The sequence below is a fragment of the Salvelinus alpinus genome, chromosome 35, assembly GCF_045679555.1.
Source record: "Salvelinus alpinus chromosome 35, SLU_Salpinus.1, whole genome shotgun sequence".
Lineage (NCBI taxonomy): Eukaryota > Metazoa > Chordata > Actinopteri > Salmoniformes > Salmonidae > Salvelinus > Salvelinus alpinus.
The window spans coordinates 15,371,324-15,394,507 of record NC_092120.1 but is presented as its reverse complement, the minus strand read 5'-3'; the positions used below and the strand labels follow the sequence as shown (position 1 = coordinate 15,394,507).

Sequence of the window (23,184 nt, the reverse complement as noted above, 5' to 3'; positions counted from 1 at the left end):
TGATCATTTTACTCTAGCGTCTCATTGATGTCAAATCCTGAGGTCAAGGCAATTGGTGAAAGATCATTCATCATCTTGGAGAAGGATGAAGGAACATTACATATTTATGCCATATGATCATCAATTAATGTTTTTGAATGTTTAGCTGTTTTTTGTTGATCGAACCACATTGTGTGTGTGTGTGTGTGCGTGCATCCAATCCGCTGTGCACCCATTCAGTCATTACAGACCCCTGACCAGAAGCAAACCTTTTCCCTATGAATGGATAGCTAACAAGATGGGAAACACCACCCTCCTGGAGCTAATGCCATATCGTGTACACATCCATATAATCCTTTCAGATCTAAAATAATTGTCTAGGGGTGGGAACAGACAGGGTGCGAGTCTCAAACCAACCCCTTGCTCCATTGGCACCACCCCTAGATGAGAACATATCCACCACTGCTCACTGATAGGCTAAGTATTGACAAGTGGCAGAAGCTAGGGATTGGCTTGAACAGAGATTGAGCCACCCTTTGTTTCAGTACCCATGACCACGTCAATGCCCATCTAGGTATTTGGTTATATTTTAGGAGAAAAAGTGTGGCTACTGTTTTGGTAAGTGGCAGGACAGGTATATAATCTGGATACACGCAACGCTGTTCAGTTAGAGCAGAACGAGGTGATGACTAAAGGAGGGAGGGTAGTGAAGTTTGAGGATGTGATGTTTAACAAGTTATAAGGTTATGGAGTGTTTGTGAAATAGATGATTTGACTGCTTCTCCAGAGGGTGGGCCACTCCCCTTACATCCTTCATTGGAAAAGTCTGACATGTTTATGGAGAGGGAATATTATATTTGGGAGACGGGATTAACGAATTGAATAATTCTAAATGTCCAGTAAAACTATAATAGATGTATCTAACAGTGACAATTCCCCACTACAGTAGACCCAATTTTTTAAAATTAAATCAACAATAAATGTTCTTGCACTCGTAAGAAGGAAACCTTGGAGTGAGTTAAGGTTGAGTAAGGATTTATGGATGATCTTGAAAGTACTATCACTTCTCCTAATGCTACATGTTACAGTATGGCTACAATTTTGCACACCTGATTAGGTGCAAGTTCACAGAGGCAATTAGTCAAAAAAGTAATCGGTTCTGGGAATCTTATTCCTCTTGTAAATCAGTTGCATCTTTAGCACTGTATCATACATTTTACTTTGTACACCAGGGCTCTCCAACCCTGTTCCAGGAGAGCTACCTTCCTGTAGATCTTCGCTCCAACCCTTTTCTAGCACACCCGATTCTACTAATTAGCTAGTTGATAAGCTGAAATCTGGTTAGTTACAACTGGGGTTGGAGTGAAAACCTACAGAAGGGTAGCTCTCCAGGAACAGGGTTGGAGAGCCCTGGTGTAAATAGTAAAAAGCATTTGTTTTGTATCATTTATGACAAGAAGCTGTTCATTATTTCTTACTCTTAAGAATCTTAAGTCACTTTTCACAAATAGATATCCTCTTTACAACTAGCCTGGCTGACGCAACTCACGTGACTACACAGCGAAGAGCTGTGACCAAGAGCTGTCAGCCAGACTACTTTACAATAGTGTAAAAAAATTGCCTCTTGCAAGACTGTCAACCAGAGCCATGTTCAACTACAGAAAGGGTAACCCACACAGTTCAAGGAACTTCACAGGTGTTTGACTAATCTTTGTTTATTAATCATTGTATAAGGCCACTCTGGACTGTGCAGACTTCATTGAGAGGAATTAAAATCAGAAATACAGTATCACATTGTCCTGGTTACATTTTCAATGCCCTGCGGTGAGCTCCATCTTCAGGCGCAGTCACCTTGGACAGCATATCCACATCATAATGGAGTGAAAGTCAAGCTATACATCAACTGAAGCAAACTGCAGAGCACAAATAGACATGATAATACAATTGCATGATATATAATAAACCACTACATGAAGTGTTAAAAAGGTACATATAAAATACGTCTTACGAATCACTACACAAGCATACACTTTAGCATGCTTCTAGAAACTCAAATGTGAATTCATGTCATAGTGGTCTGTGGTTTTCTGTACATTTCACTCATCTAATACAGGGTCTGTGTATCATGCATAATCAGGCTTCATATGGAGTAGAAAAGGTAAAGACATAGCCTACATAGTGAAGCAGGTCATCCAAGAGATTCCTAGATCAGATAGTAGCACACACAAAAACCTCAGCATACCTGGAGTAAGTGGAATCACATCTATTCCCATGTCAGCATGAAACCACCAGCACAACTATCAGGCGTACAATGCCTTCTCTCGAAGCCATCTTTGGTTTCAGCCAAGAGGCCTGAGTCCTCTATGTGACGCACACACAGAGGTTCAATTCCCAGTAGGGATCTAGTGTAAACAATCATATTCGTCAGGGGGTCCAGACAGCATGCAAAGAGGAAAGTCAGGGGACAAGCCATGCAGTGAGGAGGACATTGCACTGGGGCATTCTAGGGGTGACAGATTTTAGATAGCACAAAATAAAAAAATTAAAATGTTGAAAGAATGGCTAGTGGGGAAATGCTGTAAATGCTAACCCAGTATACCTTTATAAATCTTTAAATCAGTGATTCAGCAGAATCGGTACAACCAATGAGTGTACTACACAGTAAACTGGCACTAGTTTCCACGTCACTTACCAGTGTCTGATTCCAATTATAGACCTAATTAATTATAGTGGTTTCTGGTCATCCATGGACAAAGTTCCTGGTTTTCAGCTCTCTTGGTTTTCAAACATTTCAGCCAATTTAGAGTATGGAGATAGTCAGAGACTTGGGATCTATGGAGAGCCCACTAGGACTTCAATCCCTCAGTTTTAAGCTACATTGACAAATCATAGGAAACCAACATAAAAGCTCCATAAGGTAACAAACAATAAGATAAAACAATGACAAACCACCATTCTGATGTGAATATAGCCAGCCCACCTGAAGGCAGTGCATTGATCATGTCACCCGCACCTATTCTATTTGACAAGGCAAAATGCAACCCCACATTAATGCAATCTAGAGATTGAAGGAGATAACTGGAGAAAAGACACATTCTGATTGTAGTGATAAAACCCAACCATACCAAAAAGCTGTGCCAGAACTGTGAACCTACTGTGAGAAAATCGTTAAATAATCAGCCTAGATATTCAGTGCCTGTTTTGTGCATGTCCCTCAGACTAGGTGTTCTGATATAAGATCATTGTTGCCTTTGTCATAATGAATTTGATATGAACACGGAGGACCTGATCCTAGATCAGTACTCCTACTCAGATGCTTTATGAAGACGGGCCCAGGGGATGACTACCACGCTAATTGCAAACAGCACTTACCCATGTCAATATTTAGGGTAGCAGCTTCACTCCGTATAATATTAAACTGTAAAATCAGTTACATATGGGTCGTTCTGAAATTAGTGCCTTTTGCGTCCCTTTGATATATTACGTAGAAATTAAATATTAAAAGCCTGTTCTTTAAATGAAGTGCCCTTTAATACTGACCACATGGAAAATTTTATAAATCTAATTTAATAAAGACTTTTTAAACTGCCAAAATTCAGAATTTGGCATATCCCTCTAAGCATACTGTGACTTCGAGGAAGATTTTAACCCACTTAACCTCACCATTATTTGAAAGCCCTAGTTATTTTGTTGCTTTGACAAAGTAATTTCTGAAGACTTAATTATTTAATGTGATTAGTGATTCATTTTAAAGAAAAAAAAAGTGAACTGAACTCTCATTTTAATATGGTGAAATTCCTCTTTAAATATTTCTTTCAAAAGAAAGATTGAACATATAATAGTCAAATCATAGTGTACAAGCAGGTGAGCTGGTTCTACTCTTTTTGGCTATTGTCTGGTGTTTTTTGATGGAAAAAAGAGCAGGTCGAACATAACATGTCTACCCTGTTACCCATAAATAGACAGGCTAGAAATGTTTGAACAATTTAATTTGCACACAACAAGCTTCCATTCCCTGTGTCACAAGGGGATTTATGGCCGACTTAACCCGGTTACGGTCAACCCTGTTACTTTATTTGGCACCTACTATGGTCATTTCTTTAATTGACCTCGAGATGGGAAACCGTGTTTTGAACATGTGCTCTTTATGGCAGAATGTTAAAATTGGGTGAAATCAAGTTCTCACCAAGTTACACTACTCAAAAGCCACCTAATCAGCAGAAAGACCCATATGCTATTGCAATATCAGTAGCATAAAATGGTTTTTCATTTATTTATTCTATCCCCTAATCTTGCTATCACTAGAAACCGGTTCCATTCATAACTCTCGACCTGAAATTCTACTAAAAGGACAAATAGAACAAGACAGGTTTTTCTAAGGCAACGGGGGTTTTCGGCAGCGATATAAACTCATAGAGTCAGTCTTTTTTTCTCTCCTCTACCATAAGTCCCTTTCATAGAGTCAGTCAGTGGAGTGGTGATACATAGCTGGAGAAGCTCGAGATTCACAACTAGGGTGGAGAATGCGACAGTAAATCATTTAGACAGACAAAGCCTCGGCCCACAGATTCTATCTAGGCAGTGGAGAGCATTGGTCTTCGGTTCAGTCTCTGCTATGCTATTGTTAAAGTCTCAGTTGATAATGATGATCAGACCAGAGGAAGGAACAGAAGGAAAAGGCATGTGCGTATAATGGCCTCTAGTCCAATAGGGGGAGCCACCCACCTCTCCCCACTGTAGGCGTTGATATGAGGTGTGAAGGCAAAGAAAGGAGCGATTTTAGTGTCCAGGGCCCCCTCTCACATCCCTGCTCCCAGGCATAAGTTAGGAGGGGAGAGTCGGTGGTGGATGGGAGTGGAGTGGGTAATGGTGGTCCAAGTCAGTGGTTCGTGGGTTGGTTCTGTTTTTGTTCCTGTTGGAGCTTGGCTGGAGGTTTGGTGGGGGCTTCGACTGGCGGCTTTGCTGGGGCTTTGGCAGGGATCTTGGGGGACGGCGCCGTGGCATGCAGGCCGGCCTCGGTGCCGATGTGCACAGTGATGTTGGTGTAGAGGGGGAAGTGGTCACGTGACAGCACCTCGTAGTCCACAGTGTTCATGCCGTCCAGCTTCCACGTCTGACGCGTCTTGGCCAGCATGTTGAACCTAGGGGGAGGCAGGGAGAGGGGATTTTAGTGATGGACTGTGGGTTTATTCAACAGACCTAGGTCTTATTCGATAGAGGGCAACATTCAGAGGTAGTAGATGGAAATAAAAAAATGTACAGATACAATGTGCTGCCTATTTGAAAGAATCTGAACGTGTCACCCTACTGAATGGACCCCAGCCATACACAAACATGTGTCAGTCCTGTACCATACCTCCTGGGGTTCACATCGTTTCCCTTGTCCAGCTTGTGTTTGATCATCTTGTATCGGCCCACCTTCACCGATGGACGAGAGATGAACATCCCTCCTAGGGATACTCTGAGAATGGGAGAGAGGGAAGGAAAGATAAATAATTTTAATTGGGTTATTATCTATTATAAATAATAGGATTTAAATTGTATCCTTTTGTTAGACAGAACAAACCACAATGGGTCCATAGCTCAATGAATTGGCTCAATGTTCCACCCCCAAAACCCCCAAAACTCCCAAGGACCCCTCTCACCTGACTCCAATGTCATCGTCCTCTCCTCCCCAGCCCCAGTAGTTGTTGGGGAAGCCGTTCATCTTCAGGTAGTGCAGTGGAGACAACGCTGACACCCCTCCGAAATACATCTTGTATGGCAGCCTAGGAGAATGACAGGATTAAAATAAAAAATTAAGGATCAGATAGGGAACAAGTGAAATCAGAAATGAGTGAAGCCACGCATAATGAAAGAACTAAATGACAACTAGAATATAATACATTTTGTGTTGAATAAACTAGTGAAAATCAATGCGACTTACGGTGAAAAGAGGAACTAATAACATAAGGGGAAAAAGAAGCAAAAATAATTCTAAAAAGAGAATAGACTGACTTATATCCAAACTTGTCCATGGCGATGGCGGCATGCTTGGGGTTGGCATCGCACATGTAGGTGTTGCGGTCGTCCTCAGGGATGAGGTCCACATCATGGAAGAACAGGCAGTCCCAGTCCTCCTCCCGCATGGCCTCCCGGAACCCAACGTTCATTAGCTTGGCCCGGTTAAACGTGTAGTTACCAGCCTAAAGAGTACAGAGGTGGAGACATGGTTAAACGTGTAGTTACCAGCCTAAAGAGGAACAAGTAAGACATTTTTTATTTGGCCTTTAGAGACCCTTATGTCAGCAACAACCTGCAAATATTAAATATTGACATGGACTCTATACAAATTATAACAATAATAATAGGTTATTCAATATGAACGTTCACTATTTCCCTAAGGATTTTTTTTATTTTCTTCAGTGGTGGCAAGGGTAACGGGGTGCATTGCTGCAAGCGGTATTGCAATGACATGCTAGCTGTTCCCATAGACTTCCAGTCATTGAGCTAATGACTATCCATTTAAAAGTGCATCTCAGCAGAACGATAGATTGGAGATAAAAATACACTACATGGCAAAAAGTATGTGGACACCTGTTTGTCAAACATTCGAAAATCATGGGCATTAATATGGGGTTGGTCATCCATTTGCTGCTATAACAGCCTCCACTCTTCTGGGAAGGCTTTCCACTAGATGTTGGAACATTGCTGCGGGGGCTTCCATTCAGCCACAAGAGCATTAGTGAGGTCGGGCACTTATGTTGGGCGATTAGGCCTGGCTCGCAGTCTACATTCCAATTCATCCCAAAGGTGTTTGATAGGTTTGCGGTCAGGGCTCTGTGCAGGCAAGTCAAGTTCTTCCACACTGATCAACAAACCATCTCTGTATGGACCTCGCTTTGTGCACTGTTGTTATGCTGAAACAGGAAAGGGCCTTCCCCAAACTGTTGCCACCAAGTTAAGATTTCCCTTCACTGGAACTAAGGGGCCTAGCCTGGAACATGACAAATAGCCCCCAACCATTATTCCTCCTCCACCAACTTACAGTTGGCACTATATGCATTAGGGCAGGTAGCATTCTCCTGGCATCCGCCAAACCCAGATTCGTCTGTCGGACTGCCAGATGGTGAAGAGTGATTCATCACTCCAGAGAACACGTTTCCACTGCTCTAGAGTCAAATGGTGGCGAGCCTTACACCACTCCAGCCGACGCTTGGCATAGCGCATTGTGATCTTAGGCTTGTATGCAGCTGCTCGGCCATGGAAACCAATTTCATGAAGCTCCCGACGAACAGTTCGTGTGCTGACGCTGCTTCCAGAGGCAGTTTGGAACTCGGTAGTGAGTGTTGCAACCCGAGGACAGAGGATTTTTACGCACCACGTGCTTCAGCACTTGGCGGTCCCGTTCTGTAAACTTGTGGGGCCTACCACTTTGCGGCTGAGACGTTGTTGCTCTTAGACGTTTCCAATTCACAAAAACAGCACTTAGTTGACCGGGGCAGTTCAAGCAGGGAAGAAATTTGACGAACTGACTTGTTGGAAAGGTGGCATCCTATGACGGTGCCGTGTTGAAAGTCACTGTGCTCTTCAGTACGGGCCAGTCTACTGCCAATGATTGTCTATGGAGATTGCATGGCGGTGTGCTCGATTTTACACACCTGTCAGCAACGGGTGTGGTTGAAATAGCCAAAACCACTAATTTGAAGGGGTGTCCACATACTTTTGACAATGTAGTGCATATATCATATTTGGCCCCCCGCTGCTAAATGAATATAGGGTAAACACTGACTTTGGTTCCATACAACAATAACGGGTAATGGGGTTAACCCATTAAATATATGGAGTGTGCGACTTCATTTTTATACAGTTTATTCTCCGTTAGTAGTCTCATAAAGCCGACCGTAGGCAACACAGGTCTGGTTTCAATGATGGACTCTGTTGGCATAGAGGAACTACGTCACTGCCTAGGTCACTACTTTATCTGCTTGAATAAAATACTACATACTAGCTAGCAAGATGGAGATCATTGAGGTTCTTTTTAATGAGTGCATTTCGCAAGTGGCTAGTTTGCATCAACTACCATTATTAAAACCACTGCAGAAGGTTTTGCCTGTAAACTTTGGCTTTGAATAGCAACGTGGATCACATTAGTGGAAACCAAGACTGTTCTCAGGGCTGGTTGTAGCTACATATTTGAGTCTGGACAATTTTTGCGTTTTAGCTAACCCTAGCCCTTTTCCTAACCTTAACCTAATTCTCCTAACCTGCTATGAAAAGTCACTTACTCTAGTCAAAGCTGGCAGACCTGCCCTGAGAGCAGTGAAAGTATCCACTAATGACATACAGCGTTCTGGCATGTCTGCCTCGTGATTTGTTGGGCGAGTGTTCGGAAATATATTTTTCCCTTGTCGACATAGGTATTGAATTACTAGTTCCTCTATACCAGAAGAGTCCATCATTGAAACCAGACCCTAGTCACCTGCAACTATTCAACATGGAAATTAATTGTGTAGTCTACATATAATGAAATCAATAGTCTGATTATTTACAGTACAACTGATCATCTGTAAATTGGCCAGGATGCTCTTGAAAAATAGATATCAAATCTCAATTAGCCCTTCCTGGTTAAATAAAGGTTAAATACATTAAAAAAATATTACAGCATACACTCAAATGGTCTAATAATATTCACTAAACTAAAAAACATCTCAGAAGGATTACACCTGGCAAGATATGACATTTGAGAGCGTTACTGAGGTCAATAGCATGAGTATTATTTGTTCCTGTGGTTCAGTGTGTGTGTGTGTAACTATGACAACCAACCACAGCTGAAGACATGCAAATGCTTGAACTGCTGCTAGCCTGCATTATCTTGTTTGAGTTGAGTGCAATCTGGCACTGGTTACGCAAAAATACTGCACACATGCAGAGTTATGAATAAATGCTTTAGACATGATGCTGTAACATCTTTCTAATGATAAATGCCTTAGAGCCAGTTTCATTTTGAGATGCTAACTTGGTAGAGGTTGGCTTGGCGTTCTTATGTTGCAGGTAAACAACAAGCAGGCAGTGACAACTTTGCTAACAGTGTGAGGGTAAGACAAAGTGCTTGTTTAAAGTGTAAACAAAGGGATTGCTACAAGTTGTTAAGAAGATTAAACTCGGTTAAGCCTTCCGGTAAGCATCTTTCAACCATAAGGCTGTGTGTGATTCCATGGTTAGGACACCAGAGGGTGGTTTTGATCTAGGCTGAATGTATACTTGGCCTCACCACTACAGCTAGAACGTAGTCCAAATGAATATATATTTTGGTCAATTGTAGGAAGAGTAGAGGGATGGAGAAATGTGTAACCACTCCAATTCATAGAGCTATGGATGCAAGGACTGACCATTCATGACAGTTTCAACCATGTTTTGAGGCTAGACAGTGTTTATTTACATTTACTTTGTTTACAAACATTGGAGAAAAACAAACTTATATGTTGGGTTCTCATGGAGTGTAACAGTTGAACTAAACTCATGAGGCATTTCTAAGTTATATTCTTCAAGAATCAAATGGGTACATATCATTAATTTATACATCCAAAAAGGTATGTAGCAACTGACGATTGCCACTTCAAAATTAACCTTTTGAAACAATGTATGTGTGTATATACGTATGCATTTCACCTGGTGGATGACGTAGATGCCGTAGTTGAGCTGCTGTCGCTGTAAGAATGGGTGAAGGTAGTAGAGGAGGAACTTCAGGTGGTGCTCCCGGTTTCTGTGGGGAATGATTATGGCGGTGCGGTGCCGTGCCTCACAGTCAGGCGGTCTGTAGCGCCCCCCGAGGACCACCAATGGATTCTTCCACGCAACTTGGGCCAGTGTCAACCCAGAAGGAAAGCTGACGTGGATCGGTCCACCTGATAAGAGAAACGGGGTGAGAAGAAGCTAGATGTCATAACAGCATTTTATTGCTAGACCTATATCGTAACACACACCAATAAATTAAAAATCAGTAGGTTGTCCATGCTAGCATGCTTGTTCTAACAGTGTTTTTGGGATCAAATGTTTTACATGAGACGACAGTACAGAATGCAGTGTGCCCCCTTTAATCAATTCTGTTCGGTCGTCTCATATAAAACCTCTCCCCAATCCAAAATGCTGCAGTATAGAGACAAATTTTTAAGTTTTAGCTTCACGGTCCAAATAAATACATGGGGGAGTGTAGGCCCAGGCTATGTAGCCTATGTGCTTTGAAGTTTGTCACTTCAAAGTCAGTAACAACTGCTGGAACATGCTGTCTCATGTAAAAAAAGAAAAAGGATCTCAAATCCCCAAAACCCTGTTAGAACGAGCATGCTAGCATGGACAACCTACTGATTGGGGAAGTAGGTAGTCTAGTGGTTAGAGCGTTGGACTTGTAACCGAAAGGTTGCAAGATCGAATCCCCGTGCTAACAAGGTAATATGTCGTTCTGCCCCTGAACAAGGCAGTTAACCCACTGTTCCTGGGCCGTCATTGAAAATAAGAATTTGTTCTTAACTGACTTGCCTAGTTAAATAAAGGTTAAAAAAATCCCAATAAATAAAAGGGCACAGCAAAACATTGTAGGAGCCTTTGCTGTAGGCAAATCTCTTAGTTTCAGTGTGTATATCCAAATTTGAATGCAAAAAAGTAGGAAGTTGGACACAAGGTAAACTGACCATTTGAACACAAGTATATTCAGACCCTCTAGTTGAAGCGTACAACAAACACTCCTGTTGGGTCAGCCGCCACCAAGTCTTGGCTCAGTTTGAATGATCTCAAAGTCAAAACACATCCTGCCTTCCCTTACTAGGGGCCATCATTGAACAATTCCTGACTGTATAGTTAAAGCCAAGGTTCCACCATATCATGTCTACTCAATTCTGGTAACTTTCCCAGAAATCCTGCGTGAAGGACTCCCGGAATCAGAATAGAATAAGCAGGAAATACAGAATTCTCCAAACAGGATTTCTCCTACCGAAATTTGGCACGCCCACTACCCATCCAACCTGGTCAGATCAGTAGCCAACTAACAAGCAAGGTCAGTTGCATATGTGGAATTATTTGGAAATTCCCTTCCACATCAAACCAACTGAGGCTTTCTGACTGGCCACATTTCACATTACGTTTTCTGCCACACTAATCAAGTATCTGAGCCACTTTCTTTTTACGAGAAAGTATTGTTCTGGCGTACATTATAAAAAAACATTCCCTCTTCAGTTTCAGTCTGGAGAGGGAATGAAGTAAGAGGTACGGGGAGCGCTGGGTAACTGAAGACGGCGGCTGGTGAACTCAGAAATATAATGGGGCTGCCAGTTCTAGGACTTCTATTTCTGTGTGTGAACTCACCTATCAGGGGAGACGTCTTGGGGCAGTAGGGCATGTACTCGCCCCGGCCGTGGGCCTTGGCCAGGAGGGACAAGTTGGCGTAGACGTCACTGCCCGTGTGATTGCGCACGTGGGGCGAGCTGGCACCGGACGTCCCCGACGCAGTGGTCTCCGGCTTGCGGAAAATCCTGATGAAGTACGACACTCGCTTGTGGTAGCCCTCGCGGGACAGCAGCGCCATGACAACCAGCTGGACACCCAGGAACATGAACAGGTAGCGCCATTTTGACTGTAGCCACGTCGCCATGTCGCCGGCTCTGCGTCACAAGGAACTTGGAGAGCGGTTTGGTGATAGGTTTGGCTTCGTTAGTCCTAGCAACCTACACTAGAGGAACGCTGTGAGAGAATGCTTACTTTGTGGCTGGGTGAAATACGGGGTGGGATTGTCAACAGTCGGAATGGGGGTGTATGTTTTTACTGTAAACAAGCGGGCACTGTCAGTATTGTGCGACAAGTATGATATGACAAGTGCAACAGGCAATGGTATGGAGGTGCATCAATGAAAAGTGCAAAATCCTTGAGATGTTGAAATGTTTCTTTTAAATCTATTTTCAGATATTGGAGTGTAATATGAAGTTAGATCAGGTTTATAGTAAAAGCACAGTGAGAAACCAAGAAAGGCACTTTGGTTTAGCTGATCACTGGAGAAGCAAAAAAGGAGGTTAAAAAAAATATCCTGAAAAAAAGATTGATGTCTTTATTTCAATCTCTTGTCCCACCACAAGTTGAGATGTGTCGATCTCCAAAGTCTGCTGGTGGCCCTCTGGTTCATTGATGGCGTGTGGTGGCGATGCCAGCCCAACATCATGCTACTAGAATTCCATCAGTGTCCAAACCACCACCACAGCTCGTTTGTTTCCAGTAAAACGGCTGACTGGGTGCTGTTGTGCTGCCTTGTGTTCTCTATCTGCTACTCTCATGGGGGCCCTCTAAACAAACAGTTACCAACAACAAAAAGGGAGCACAGGCAGCTGTATAGGCCCCTATCTTTTACAGAGGATTATGGTTTCGTTTGGCTTGACAAGGCTGGCTAGAGAGGTAGGAAGAGGGAGTGGACCGAAACCAGTACAGTGGAAAGAGTAGTCAGGGGCTGGCTGTGTGTGTGTGTGTGTGTGTGTGTGTGTGTGTGTGTGTGTGTGTGTGTGTGTGTGTGTGTGTGTGTGTGTGTGTGTGTGTGTGTGTGTGTGTGTGTGTTAGGGGAAGGGTATGGGGACGGGGCAGACAGAGAGCAAAGAGAGAAAGGGGAAGGTCCAATGTCGACTGCGTTCTATTGTCTCATTCTGACTGACACTCTGGGCTGAGAGATGCTTCCAAGGGGGAGGGGTCCACCAGGCGTGGCGGACAGGGGCTCGGACCAATCACGATAATGGTGCTCTGAAAGACAATGAGAACGAGGTAGGTGGTTAAGTAGTTGTTACGATTGACATCCTATAATAATCTATTGTTGCTAGCATCTTTCCCAATTAGACTAACTGTTTACCACATACATGATGCACAGCCGGAACAAACAGCTTGTTTGTTTTCAGCTAAACAGACCAGCTGGAGAGAGCCAGGAGGAATCAGGCATAACAGGAACTCCAATACGGACGCCTTCAAAGAGAACAGACTGCTGGCAGCAACCGAGGATCAGAAAGAAACACAAGCTCAGAAGCGATCCAGAGAATCAAGATAGAAAGCAGTGGACGTTCTAGCTCTAGGAAAAGGTCCTACTACTACCACTACCCCTCAGGCAGACCATAGAACGATTGTGGGTCGTTAAACGGTCCTGCTACTTGTGCTCGCGTAATCCTCCTTCCTTGCGATGGCTATCTGTTGGAGAATACCCGACACGTCGGCACTCACGAATCAATTAGTGCACATTAAAGACGCCAGCCTCAGACTAACTCTAATCCTAATCCCACATGGAGAGCCCAGGGATTGGCAGAATGGTAGAGAGATAGAGTTGCAGAAAACAGGATGAGAGTCAATGGGCGAGGGTGTGTGCATGTATAATAATGATATGTATCAGGGTTTCTGTTAGCCAGTAACAGCAGGCTTTTGGCCATAAAAACATTTAAATGCCGATAAATGAAATTGGCACCACGTCTCTGAATGTCATTGAGTGGCCCAGCCAGAGCCCGATCGAACGTGTCTGGAGAAACCTGAAAATAATGTAGCTGTACAGCGACGCTCCCCATCCAACCGGATAGAGCTTGAAAGGATCTGCAGAGAAGAATGGGAGAAACTCACCAAATACAGGTGTGCCAAGCGTGTCATACCCAAGAAGACCTGGGACTAATCGCTGCCAAAATGTGCTTGAACAAAGGACTGGGTAAAGGGTCTGATGTAGATGTCATCAAGTTAAAAAATAAAGAACTACAAATTTGCACAACCTGTTTTTGCTTTGTCATTATGGGGCATTGTGTGTAGATTGAGGGGGGGAAACTATTTCATACATTTTAGAATAAGGCTGTAATTTGGAAAAAGGGGTCTGAATTCTTTCCGAATGCACTGTAATTGCTTGAAACCTGAAAGTTTTACTACATATTAAGAGGCATGTTTAACCTTGCTTCAAAGTAGCCTAGACAAAATCTGACCATATCAGTGGAGGCAATTATTTTATACAGACATCCATATGCCATTGATACTAGTAGCCTATTTCTCTCATGTGCCATCAACTTTGTTTCATTGTCCGGTAGCCAAATGCACATTCACACGTTGCCTTGTGTGCATTGTTGCACTAATAATGGTAAGAAAAAATAGGTTAATCAACATTTTAAACTAAACGTTCTTATCCGTCGCATCAGATTCATTGCTTTTTAACGTTGTTCTATGTAGCCTAGGTCTACTGGTTGTATGAATTTAGGATCCATCATCCCACAACTGTCCCAGTCTGTTTGGGCCATTTCCTTCTCGACGAGCTGACCAATAAAAATAGGTAAACTTTACTATAGTGGATGGTAGATTGATATAGGCTCACAGGCAGTGCATCAATAAGGCTAGGGGAAGCTAAGCTTTCCTTAAGAAAATTAAAATCGCCAAAATTATGTAGCCTTATTAGCAAACTCCTCTCCAGAAATAAAATAATTCAAAAAAAGTAATATACAACAAATTACAGGGTAGCCTACTCTGCTGACACTGACAAACAATCAATAACAACTACGTTGTCCATATAATAGGCCTATGAGAAGGGGAGACGCAAATACAATATGACATCCATCTAAACTGGAGGAGGACATTTTACAAAAACAATATTTTAAGTGGCAGTGAGCCAACAATGATAAAGAGTGAATATGCACAGTCACCAGCGATAGGGCCAATGCTCTCCGCTGGTCCCAATAAGATGGGTCTACTATTGTTGTTCGCTCAACTAAAAGACAGATTAGTCTTTTCATTGTCTTTACAGCAATAGCCATTTGCTTTCCACACTGTCTTCCCATGATTTGTATTTTGAAATATTGCAATATCCCTGACTGGGCCTCTTCACTGACGGTCGCAACTCCACAATCATATTTTTCCTTTCGTTTATTTAGCACATTTTTTTGGTACTTTTTTGAAACACCGCATTGTTGGTTAAGGGCACTTAAGTAATCATTTCACGGTGAAGTCTATACCTGTTGTATTTGGCGCATATGACAAAACATTTGACTTTAAATTATCTATTTGTTATTTGCAGCACGCGCTGACCAAATTGCGCGGACTGCCTTTCCTTCCGACTGTAGGCTTGTTTTTTTTAAGGCAAGGGTCAGCTAAAGATCCTCTGTGGCCAAATCATGCTTTTAGTAGCCTATTTTATAAAAGTATTTTATACACACACACAGCTAATGTCAAATGCAGTAGAATTGCATGAAATGGGTTTTTCCCATGCAAAGAAATAAACTTATCCGACCGACTATTGCCGAGGCCTCTACACTACACGCGCTCAGCCATGCATTGAGCAGTCTGGATAGTCATTTAGGCTAATAATAATACTCAATCTACTCATCACATTACAAATAGTAGGCTCTCTTACATCGCATTTGCAGATTTATGATGCATGGAATGCTATATTATAATGGTGCATTTTGATGGTGAAAATGTGCTTCCCCAAACTTGAAACTCGTGCTCGGCCTATGCTAGTGATTGGGTTTGTTTCTCATCTTGTTGGCTGAGGGAAAGTAAATGTGGACAGTTATTTTAACATCTTCAAAGTACACGGTAAGGATACATGTCCTCAACTTACATTTTCTGTTAAGATGAATTACCATATTCTAAATGTGATTGTCATTCTGAGCACCGTGGGTGGACGCCCTATTCAGGTTACGCACCCAATGCACATGGGTTCGGTACATTTCTCAAATGTCTGGTAAATTAAAGTGCTGCTGGTCAAATGTCCGGCGCCACATTTTCATAACAGAAACCCTGAAATGCGTGTGTGTGATCTGCAAATGTGAGCACATCAGTTTCAACAGAAATCTCCCTTACCCCACCTTTTCAGCTTCAATACTCCTTAATCCCCAGACAATGAGGAAACAAGTTCATTAGACAGACAGAGAAATGGAAAGACAAGAGGGTGATAGCATGACATGAGTCGGCAAAATGTGGAGATAATGGAACAGGAAGGAGAGAGCTAGAAAGAGGGAGAGAGTGAGGAGAGAAAGAAGGGAAAAAAACATTTGCTTTTGATGAGTACTTTTTTGTTTGCAACTTTAAATATGAGCAGATGGAAGGTGGAACTTCAGGCAGTCCTCTCAAATGAGTGTGGCCAGCAGCATCACGTAGAGCGCAACCATATAGGCATAGTGGCTAAATCCTTAGAGCAAACATGATACCCTTCATTTACTACGGTTTAAATGCACACTATACTACCGTATGTCCAATGTCCACTGCAGTTTCACAGGTGTTTACATGAATAGTCAGGGTGTGTATAGTATCATCCCAGCCCGGTTAAGCGCTCAGGGGCCGTATTGACTTGAAATGGGATATAGGGTTGCTGCCTGGGATATAGTGTAGCAGGACAACTTGGCAGCTGGCAACTCCCTTGACAAAGCCAGGGCCTTGCCTTCTCAGCACACATATAAAAAGAGCCAGTGACTTGATTTAGATGCTCCTGTTCCTCAGGCTATGTGATGCTATGTGAGGGAATCTGAGAATGACAAAAAGGAGAGGGAAAGAGGAAGCAGAGTAGGCCCAATGCAAGTGGCTAGTTTAGTTGTCTCACCAGCATTCAATCTAGGCTACATTCCCTCGCTCTCGAGTCTCGACATTTGAAAGTCAAAGAGGTAGAACTGGCATCACTAGCTCATGCAGGCCCGAGTCAGCCAAAACAAACATCTTCCCTCCAGTGTTCTTCCACCTCCTCACGTCACCCCCTCCCTCCTCAGACTGTAAAGCAGCACACACTTTAGACTGAGTGATGGCAGCTATGGAAGATTACAGGCAAGATATGGGACAATCCTTTTCTGCCTGGAGCCATCAATATTACATGTATACTGTATGTACACATGCATACTCTCACACACTGGAATGGATGAGAGAATAGTAGTCAGCGAGGGGGACGAGGAAAGAGAGAGAAATGAGGTGGGGAGGGATGGAAGGGGAGCAGAGAGAGCGAGAAGTATGCAAAATGTACACTGCTCAAAAAAATAAAGGGAACACTTAAACAACACAATGTAACTCCAAGTCAATCACACTTCTGTGAAATCAAACTGTCCACTTAGGAAGCAACACTGATTGACAATAAATTTCACATGCTGTTGTGCAAATGGAATAGACAAAAGGTGGAAATTATAGGCAATTAGCAAGACACCCCCAATAAAGGAGTGGTTCTGCAGGTGATGACCACAGACCACTTCTCAGTTCCTATGCTTCCTGGCTGATGTTTTGGTCACTTTTGAATGCTGGCGGTGCTTTCACTCTAGTGGTAGCATGAGACGGAGTCTACAACCCACACAAGTGGCTCAGGTAGTGCAGCTCATCCAGGATGGCACATCAATGCGAGCTGTGGCAAGAAGGTTTGCTGTGTCTGTCAGCGTAGTGTCCAGAGCATGGAGGCGCTACCAGGAGACAGGCCAGTACATCAGGAGACGTGGATGAGGCCGTAGGAGGGCAACAACCCAGCAGCAGGACCGCTACCTCCGCCTTTGTGCAAGGAGGAGCACTGCCAGAGCCCTGCAAAACTACCTCCAGCAGGCCACAAATGTGCATGTGTCTGCTCAAACGGTCAGAAACAGACTCCATGAGGGTGGTATGAGGGCCCGACGTCCACAGGTGGGGGTTGTGCTAACAGCCCAACACTGTGCAGGACGTTTGGCATTTGCCAGAGAACACCAAGATTGGCAAATTCGCCACTGGCGCCCTGTGCGCTTCACAGATGAAAGCAGGTTCACACTGAGCACATGTGACAGACGTGACAGAGTCTGGAGACGCCGTGGAGAACGTTCTGCTGCCTGCAACATCCTCCAGCATGACCGGTTTGGCGGTGGGTCAGTCATGGTGTGGGGTGGCATTTCTTTGTGGGGCCGCACAGCCCTCCATGTGCTCGCCAGAGGTAGCCTGACTGCCATTAGGTACCGAGATGAGATCCTCAGACCCCTTGTGAGACCATATGCTGACACATGCACATTTGTGGCCTTCTGGAGGTCATTTTGCAGGGCTCTGGCAGTGCCCCTCCTTGCACAAAGGCGGAGGTAGCGGTCCTGCTGCTGGGTTGTTGCCCTCCTACGGCCTCCTCCACGTCTCCTGATGTACTGGCCTGTCTGGTAACGCCTCCATGCTCTGGACACTACGCTGACAGACACAGCAAACCTTTTTTGCTGTGAGGATGATTTATTGTCAGGATGATTTATTGTCAATCAGTGTTGCTTCCTAAGTGGACAGTTTGATTTCACAGAAGTGTGATTGACTTGGAGTTACATTGTGTTGTTTAAGTGTTCCCTTTATTTTTTTGAGCAGTGTATATATAAATCATTATCTAAGGATCTCTGTTAGCGTGGCTGGTTATTCAGGATCCCACGCATGCGCTGTCCATAGCCAGGCAGCTGACCAGCCTGTCGGCCAGGCACAGGGGATCCACTAAGAGACCCGCAGTCCCGGGGAGCAGTCAGCTCAACAGACTGCTGGGAAATATAGGACGACCCCCCCCCCCCCCAGCAAAAAGCAAAGCAGCGCAATAGAAGAGAAGAAAAGAGTGACGGAAAGTGGAAATATGTAGCCAAGTACTTGAAAACATCTGGTGTGTGTCTGTCTCAAAGGAGAGCTGCAGAGCAGCAGCGGGGGTGTAGGAGTGGGAGGAAGAGGATGGGGTAGAAACAGTTGATAGGCCTTGCGTTAGTCTGCCGCCTGTGAATCAAAGCCTTAACCTGCCGGAGCAGAGCGGGATGCCAGACACAAAGAGAAGGATGAGGGACTGGAGCGATGCCATGTTCGGCTGATTAGAGGAACGCGTACTATATCCATCCATCCGTCAGCATCTGTCAGCTGTGGAAGACTGTGCTCTCCAGCTTTAACCTTGTGATCTCTGTAGTCTGCAAATCTGCTCCAAAACAGCTTTGGAGCTTGGGCGGAAAAGGCCCTCAAATCCTTGCACTCTATTCAGAACCATTCAGTTCAACACACTGAAGATAGGCTCCACTGAGAGTCATGCAGACTTCTGCTACGTTTCACCTCAGATTATCAAAAGAACTGTACCAACATATCACCTGCCGCCAGTGTTCGATTACGAAGCAAACTGCGACAAATACTATGCCTGTCTGATGAAGTTACTGGTCATATCCACTGCACTATCTAGTTTCACTAGCTCATTCTTTATCTATTGCCATGAGTCACAAGACATCTCCATGTGTCACCTCTTGCTCAACAAACCTGTTATCACCCCGTGGGAGCATATAGGAGGAAAGAAGATACGGTATGAACAAAGCTAACAGAAATCATGTGAGGGGAAAGAGTAGACAAAACAGCTCTCCCCCCTCAGCTCACTACCACTCTCAGGTGTAAGGTGACAATACACAATAGGGAGACACTCCAGACCGAAACTGCTACAGACCTATATCTATCCTACCCTGCCTTTCTAAGGTCTTCGAAAACCAAGTTAAACAGATTACCGACCATTTCGCATCCCACCGTACCTTCTCCGCTATGCAATCTGGTTTCAGAGCTGGTCATGGGTGCACCTCAAAGTCCTAAACGATAGTGTCTTTGGAGTCATATTGCACTTCCTAAGGCTTCCACTAGATGTCAACAGTCTTTAGAACCTTGTTTAATGCTTCTACTGTGACGAATGAGGGAAGGAGAGCTCTTTGAGTCAGGTGTCTGGCATGAGCTGACCACGCACGCTCCCGTGAGAGCGACCTGCGTTCCATCGCATTTCTGAAGACAAAGGAATTCGCCGGTTGAAACATTATTGAAGATTTATGTTAAAAACATCCTAAAGATTGATTCTATACATCGTTTGACATGTTTCTACGAACTGTAATGGAATTTTTTGACTTTGTCTGGACCTAGTGCCTGCGCATTTGGATTGCTGTACTAAACGCGCTAACAAAAAGGAGGTATTTGGACAAATTATGGACATTATCGAACAAAACAAAAATGTATTGTGGAACTGGGATTCCCGGGAGTGCATTCTGATGAAGATCAAAGGTAAGTGAATATTTATAATACTATTTCTGGCTTCTGTTGACTCCACAACATGGCGGATATCTGTATGGCTTGTTTGGGCTCTGAGCGCTGTACCCAGATTATAGCATGGTGTGCTTTTTCTATTAAAAAAATTAAAAATCTGGCACAGCGGTTGCATTAAGGAGAAGTTTATCTAAAGTTCCATGTATAATACTTTTATCAATGTTTATTATGAGTGTTTCTGTAAATTGATGTGGCTCTCTGCAAAATCACTGGATGTTTTGGAGGCAAAACATTACTGAACATAACACGCCAATGTAAACTAAGATTTTTGGATATAAATATGAACTTTATCGAACAAAACATACATGTATTGTGTAACATGAAGTCCTATGAGTGTCATCTGATGAAGATCATCAAAGGTTAGTGATGAATTTTATCTCCATTTCTGCTTTTTGTGACTCCTCTCTTTGGCTGGAAAAATTGCTGTGTTATTCTGTGAATAGGCACTCACCTAACATAATCGTTTGGTGTGCTTTCATCGTAAAGCCTTTTTGAAACCGGACACTGTGGCTGGATTTACAACAAGTTTGTATGCTTGTATGTTTGAGGAATTTTAATTGAGATTTGTTTGGATTTGGCGCCCTGCACTTTCACTGAAACTGCAGGGCGCCAAATTCAAAACCAAACGATTATGTTAGGTGAGTACCTATTCACAGAATAACAAAGCCATTTTTCCAGCCAAAGAGAGGAGTCACAAAAAGCAGAAATGGAGATAAAATTCATCACTAACCTTTGATGATCTTCATCGGATGACATTCATAGGACTTCATGTTACACAATACATGTATGTTTTGTTCGATAAAGTTCATATTTATATCCAAAAATCTCAGTTTACATTGGCGCCTTACGTTCAGAAGTTCCAAAACATCCTTTGATTTTGCAGAGAGCCACATCAATTTACAGGAATACTCATAATAAACATTGATAAAAGATACAACTGTTATGCATGGAATTTTAGATGCACTTCTCCTTAATGCAACCGCTGTGTCAGATTTCAAAAAAGCTTTACGAAAAAAGCAAACCATGCAATAATCTGAGTTGGTGCTCAGAGCCCAATCAAGACACAAATATATCCGCCATATTATGCAGTCAACAGAAGTCAGAAGTAACATTATAAACATTCACTTACCTTTGATGATATTCATCAGAATGCACTCCCAGGAATCCCAGTTCCACAATAAATGTTTGTTTTGTTCGATAATGTCCGTCATTTGTCCAAATTCCTCCTTGTTGTTCTAGCGTTCAACTCACGACGCGCGGGCAGGTCCAGCGGAAAGTACGGACGAAAAGTTTAAAGTTTTATTACAGTCCGTAAAAACATGACAAACGAAGTATTGAATCAATCTTTAGGATGTTTTTAACATAATTCTTCAATAATGTTCCAACCGGAGTATTCCATTGTCTTCAGAAGTGCGATGGAACAGAGCTCGCTCTCACGTGAACGCGCATGGTCAGGGCATGTTCAGGTCATGATAGACCTGACTCCTTCCTCTCTCCTTCGGCCCCACTTCACAGTAGAAGCATCAGACAAGGTTCTAACGACTGTTGACATCTAGTGGAAGCCTTAGGAAGTGCACCATTACCAATATCCCACTGTATCTTCAATAGGAGCGGAGTTGAAAATCGATCAACCTCAGATTTCCCACTTCCTGGTTGGATTTTTTCTCAGGTTATTGTCTGCCATATGAGTGCTGTTATACTCACAGACATCATTCAAACAGTTTTAGAAACTTCAGAGTGTTTTCTATCCAAATCTACTAATAATATGCATATTCTAGCTTTTATGGCTTTGTAGCAGGCCGTTTACTCTGGGCATGCTTTTCATCTGGACGTGAAAATACTGCCCCCTACCCCAAAGAAGTTAAGCATCTCCAATCCAAAATTAAATCTAGAATTGGCTTCCTATTTCGCAACAAAGCATCCTCATGCTGCCAAACATACCCTCGTAAAACTGACCATCCTACCGATCCTCGACTTTGGCGATGTAATTTACAAAATAGCCTCTAACACTCTACTCAACAAATTGGATGCAGTCTATCACAGTGCCATCCGTTTTGTCACCAAAGCCCCATAGACTACCCACCACTGCGACCTGTACGCTCTCGCTGGCTGGCCCTCGCTTCATACTCGTCGCCAAACCCACTGGCTCCAGGTCATCTAGAAGTCGTTGCTAGGTAAAGCCCTGCCTTATCTCAGCTCACTGGTCACCATAGCAGCACCCACTCGTAGCACACGCTCCAGCAGGTATTTTTCACTGGTCAACCCCAAAGCCAATTCCTCCTTTGGCCGCCTTTCCTTCCAGTTCTCTGCTGCCTATGACTGAAACGAAATGCAAAAATCACTGAAGCTGGAGACTCATATCTCCCTCACTAACTTTAAGCACCAGCTGTCAGAGCAGCTCACAGATCACATAGCCCATCTGTAAATAGCCCATCTGTAAATAGCCCATCCAACTACCTCATCCCCATACTGTTATTTATTTATCTTGCTCCTTTGCACCCCAGTATCTCTACTTGCACATTCATCTTCTGCACATCTATCACTCCAGTGTTTAATGGCTATATTGTAATTACTACGCCACCATGGCCTATTTATTGCCTTACCTCCCTTATCTTACCTCATTTGCACACACGATACATAGACTTTTTCTACTGTATGTTTGTTTATTCCATGTGTAACTCTGTGTTGTTGTATGTGTCGAACTGCTTTGCTTTATCTTGGCCAGGTCGCAGTTGTAAATGAGAACTTGTTCTCAACTAGCCTACCTGGTTAAATAAAGGTGAAATTAAAAAAACAAGCTATTCATATTCAATTACTAAACAGCTCAACTGAAATCCTTGAGGACGGTTCCTGACTCCTGAGGATGTGATATGACCATTGTGATATAGGCTAGCCTAGGACGTGAGAGAACTTAGGCTCCTTCCCAGTCTGTGGTATCAACGCAGGAAGAGGCTTGAGCCAGAGACCAGCTCAGTTTGCACTGCCCTGAGCATCAATATGCACCAGAAAATGTGCTTTGTGACAAGAGCATTACCTTTACTTGACTGCCAAGACAAGGGAAAACTGTTCATATTTGGATAACCACTGGCTATAAGGCCAACCCTACATTCTAAAAAAGAAAAATAACCTACAAAGATACAGTAGATAGCTCTTCCACTAAACAAGTCCAGGCAATTAAAACATTAG

At 43.3% G+C, this 23,184-nt stretch overlaps 1 protein-coding gene across 1 annotated transcript in view; it reads right to left on the bottom strand.

The window, feature by feature from the left end:
• Nucleotides 1-1,678: 1,678 nt before the first annotated feature.
• Nucleotides 1,679-23,184, bottom strand: part of LOC139564718 (beta-1,4-galactosyltransferase 3-like) — a 29,408-nt gene continuing 7,902 nt past the window's right edge. The window contains exons 2-7 of the mRNA XM_071384500.1: nt 11,320-12,732; nt 9,631-9,866; nt 5,977-6,164; nt 5,625-5,747; nt 5,336-5,440; nt 1,679-5,120 (exon numbers count right to left, since the gene is read on the bottom strand). Coding sequence (XP_071240601.1) covers nt 4,859-5,120; nt 5,336-5,440; nt 5,625-5,747; nt 5,977-6,164; nt 9,631-9,866; nt 11,320-11,605 — 1,200 coding nt within the window. The 5' untranslated portion in view covers nt 11,606-12,732 and the 3' untranslated portion in view covers nt 1,679-4,858. The remainder of the gene's footprint in view (nt 5,121-5,335; nt 5,441-5,624; nt 5,748-5,976; nt 6,165-9,630; nt 9,867-11,319; nt 12,733-23,184) is intronic.